The sequence below is a fragment of the Pagrus pagrus genome, assembly GCF_965226575.1.
Source record: "Pagrus pagrus genome assembly, chromosome: 14".
NCBI classification, from domain to species: domain Eukaryota; kingdom Metazoa; phylum Chordata; class Actinopteri; order Spariformes; family Sparidae; genus Pagrus; species Pagrus pagrus.
Window position 1 is genome coordinate 19,105,656 of NC_140198.1, and position 4,679 is coordinate 19,110,334.

At 40.9% G+C, this 4,679-nt stretch overlaps 1 protein-coding gene across 1 annotated transcript; it reads right to left on the bottom strand.

Moving 5' to 3' along the window:
• Positions 1–336: 336 nt before the first annotated feature.
• puraa (purine-rich element binding protein Aa) lies at positions 337–4,679 on the bottom strand. Its single transcript, XM_084373470.1, has one exon. The coding sequence runs from the start codon at positions 4,601–4,603 to the stop codon at positions 3,746–3,748; it is 858 nt and encodes a 285-aa protein (XP_084229596.1). The 5' UTR covers positions 4,604–4,679; the 3' UTR covers positions 337–3,745.

Genomic DNA, 4,679 nt, shown 5'->3' on the forward strand with positions numbered 1-4,679 from the left:
TTGCTGATGATCTGGAGAAAGATAATCACACCATTTTATCAACATGCATTAAACCACACAAACTTGTCACTAGAAAATCATGTAACTAAGTAACTTCATAAGATTATGAATGAGTAGCAGTAATAAGTAGTAGCAGTAGTAGTATGAGCGATAAGGAGTACAGTTTCTACTCATATCAGAGGAAAAAATGTCATTTGCAACAGTTACAGAACTTAAAAAGACGTACAGGTCTCGGCTTGTGATCAATACGCCCTCATTTCTTTAGTGTTACATTATATGAGCAGTAAAGCTCAAAGAAGAGCAATGATCGCATACAGATGATCACAAACTGCAAAGTCAGGATGATAAGAGAACAAAGTAACGCTTTATTTTACAGCCTGGTATAACACATACAGTACTTATGTAGAAACCTCTAAGAAGAACTGATTCATCAGGTACTTGTCATTGCAAAGTTTGCATTTTAAAGGCTGTAAAATTAAGCTTTAGTAATTAGTATCATTGCAAATGTAGAGTCAGACATGGGAGACAACACTATCAAATTAAACATACTTTTCATCAGTGAATTGTAGACATTTTAGGGAAGTTGTTTTTTTTTTTTTTTCCAACAAGAAATGAAACATAAAAAACACATACATTTTGAATGTAGATTTTCCCTCGTGGGTAAATTAAATTTATTTTTAAAATTTGTCAAATGTACATAAATTATATATTTAATGCATCAGAACCAAATGAGCAAATCAAATACCCTCTTTTAAAAAAAAGAAAAAAAAAAAAGAACCAACATAAGTGAGAAGAACGACATTCTTTGTTGAGATCATTTTAAACAAGTATTGGTCAGGCATTTCATTAACCTGGGAAAGCAAAGTGCTACACACAACAACCACTGAAGACAGTTCACCATACACCTTAATGAGGATTGGACTGAAGCACCTTTTCTTAGCTTAAAGCTAAAAATGGAGATTTCACTGATTTTTTAAGTTTTCCTTTTCACAAAAACTCCATTGTGTGTTTATAGTCAACCTTCGACAACCCAGAAGCCAAGTTTACCATTTTCTTAAAGACAGGCGTACTTGCAGTTATGTTGTATTGCAAGTTAAAGTACGTAATGTGAACTGCTTGGCCCAACAGGCTGCTAAGACCTTGGTTTACTCTATTTTCCACTAGGATGGAGCTTTAAGTGCAAATAAAGGCATACAACTCCTTCATGAGAAATAAACATGGAATTCAGCCACATGCTTTCAAATAGTAATCATATATTTAATTGATATACATATATTGCCACCATTGGCACATACGATATTGCACACAGTGATGAAATGTTGCACAGAAAAAATAGATATATTTTTTGTGGGCGAAAACATTCCAAAATTACAAATAATGTGGAATAACGCTGAAAAGGTAAAACTACGTAAAACAAAAAACAAAACAAGACATGCTTGCTGCTCCCCATTAATTGAGCGACTTACAACTTACACAGAACTACCCAAGCCATAGAACGAGCATTTCAAAAGGGGCTTGCTGACAAACATGTATATCATATCAGGCCGCTACCGATGTTCCCAATCAGCCCCTGCTCTCCCTGCTAATGCGCTTGGCTAGCAAAGAGCCAACTCTTCTGCATCATCTTGCATCTAGGTGACCACCCCCTTCCATGTTTACATGTAGGCCGATACCTGGATGGCTGGGGAATGGGGATGGCAATAGAGTTAGGGAAGAAGGAAGGTAGCAGAAAAAAGTTAAGAATTCTGCTCCATATTTTACTTAAGAGTTTGTATCAAACTCTTTTAGCACCACGAGTCGTGCGCTAGCACACAAGGGGGCTGAGACACAAAAATGGAAGAAAGAGGAAACAATAACAAAAAGAAGCCAAACTGCGATCCAAAGCACCAGGCCAGCGTGTAAGCATGCGGAGTGTGTAAGGCACCAGGTTGTTTATATGCTGAAGAGGATGCTCCCAATCAGGTAACGTTTCGGCTATACCAGAGGCTCCAAAAATAGGTGGTCAAGGACAGTCTAGTTTGCTGGTTTCCAGTCAATCTAAACATGGGAGCAATCATTTAATTCAATGCTGAGGTAAATCTGACATTATCTGATTGTTGCCAGTTTCTCTGGAGTTTACTGACAGAGTTTATAAAACTGCTATCACACATCTATGAGATGCGACTGAACTGGTTAGGAACCAGTTGTTTTCCGTGTGGCAGCCCAAATATTTACAATTAGACCAAAACTGAATCTCATCACCCCCAGGTACATATTTGGGCTTACAAATCTAGAAGTAGAGCAATGAGTATGTATCCAAAGTAGCCCCACTGAACTTCACATCTTCAGGTCGTACACTTGTTGGGATGGGCACATCCTTCGACACACACAACTGGAGTTTCACCGACAGGTGAAATGAACCCTCTTCACTGTGGCTTATCCAGGCGTGCTCCTCAGTGGCCCTCCTCATAGTGTGATGGTGATATTTTGATTACAGTTCGCAAGGTCACTCCTTTTACAATCACGCTTTGAAACACTACAACTACACCAAGCCTTTTGGATGGAAATCACTTGGTACTCAAACTTGAGATTCGTACACTATAGGCAGATAAAGATACATACGGAAGGGTCCTTGAGCCAATATTTTGGGAGACCAACGAAATCTATCTTAGTGCAGATTAACATGCAGCAACAGCACTCCTTGGCACCATTTGGACTTTTATGAGAACAAGATCACAAAATGATTCCGTTTCGGATGTACTAACCAATAATGCTCTGCTGAATTTTGCCTCTTTCTTTTCAGACCACTGAGCCAATCAGCACAGTATGCGTAGGGTTTGTCTTGTTAAGTAATCTGCAATTCAGGCCATTTGCTACATGTTGTCACTGCATTTCCTCTATCAAATACACATTTAGTACCTTTAAAATGAACACATTGCATTAACAACGAGACACAAAGGTAGTCTATAATATATCCATCTGCATGGCAACAATTTCAACGGAAACAAAATTACAATATTAATATTTCTTTGAATGCCTCTGGCAAATGTCATCATGTCGAGATCCGCCGACCAGTTCAATAGATTTCATTTTCATGCAATGCATATTGCACAACAAATAGAGCACTTATTCCATTTCATGAAACTGCCTATATGTTCCTTTTATACTGCATGACATCTAACCAGTTTTTTTCCGAAGCAGGCCTAGCCCTCATATGATTTATGTGTAAACACATCTCTACTCACAGGTAAAGGTAAATAGGATGGCAAGTACATGTGACAACCTTTTACAAAGTTTTTTGAATTTTGGTTTTTAAAAATTAAAATCTCTGATTTGTGCTGAAGTCATTAGCTCACATGAAAAGGAAACGCTTTTTCCTCGGAACTCGGCAATAATTCCATTTGAACATTGCAAACACTTTTTTTACAATAGCTTTAACTGGTACAAAAGTTTTCTGTTAATAAGGGAAATAAACACTCAGTTCAATATTGTTTGTCAAGTAGGAAACAATGTTCAAATATAATGTTATTACTTTGTTTAGCAGCCTGTTACTGTATTAATGGTGGATAAGTGGGGTAACATCCAGCGATGAGTGACAACATGTCATAACTGTCAGGTTGTGGAGGTTTCTTATATTGTGGGTGATGCTCCCTTGGAGTTAAACCATTACAGTTAAATCTTTAGATTTCTTTCTTTATACAGTAGAGTTTTTAATTATATTTCTCTTGTTATTTTCATTACTTTTGCATCTTTTTTGCACTCTATATCAATCCTCGTCTCCATCGTCCGCCTGCATCTCCTCTTGTTGCTGCAGCTCGCATGCCCTTTTCTCCCGCTGCTTCTCCTGGATCTTCTTCATCTCCTCGGCATATTTACTGAAAGTATTCCCAAATTTGGACCACACTTTGTAGGGCACCGTAATTGAGTTGCGGTACGTTGGCTTCACCTCGCTTACCCTCATGAACACACCATACTTATTGGATCCGACGTCGAAGAAAAAGCGTTTGTTGTCCACAGTCAATGATGACCCTTCGGGCAACTCTGCAGGTTCGTCCTCTACACCGTAATCGTCAATAAGTTTAGCCAAAGCGTCACGAAACTCAATAAGTCCCTGGGCCGGCAGAGCGATCGTCTGGCCTTGCGTGGATCCCAAACCGGGCCCCCGGTTAACGGTCTGTCGAATCCTCAGAAACCGTCCCCTCTGGTTCTCTTTCAGATCCATATAGTATTTCCGATTTTCCCGGACCAAGAACTCGCTCTTGAGTGCTCGCCTGGGCTCGTCTTGTACCAGTCCCGGGTTGGACGGACCCAGCTGGGCATAATGTTCGATGAAGTCTCCCAAGTAGTCACGGAACTCGACCGCCACGGACATGGAGAGAGTGAGGCGGCTCTTGTTTCCACCGGCCCCGACTTCTGCTATCTTTAAGAAGCGGCCTTTCGCGTTCTGCTTAACGTCCAAATAGAAGCGTTTGTTTTGGATGTCAACCCGCTTCGACGCCAGCTCTTGAGTCTCATGCTGGAGCCCGGAAGCCGAGCCCGCCCCTCCTGTCGCTAGGTGCATGGGACCGAAGCCTGGGCCCGTGGCTGCTCCTCCCTGCTCACTTCCACTGTCTCTGTCCGCCATGATGCTGCCTGCCTGCCTTCTCCCTCTGTCTGCTGCAAAGCCACGGCCAGCCACAGCGAACGCCGGAGTTCTCGCG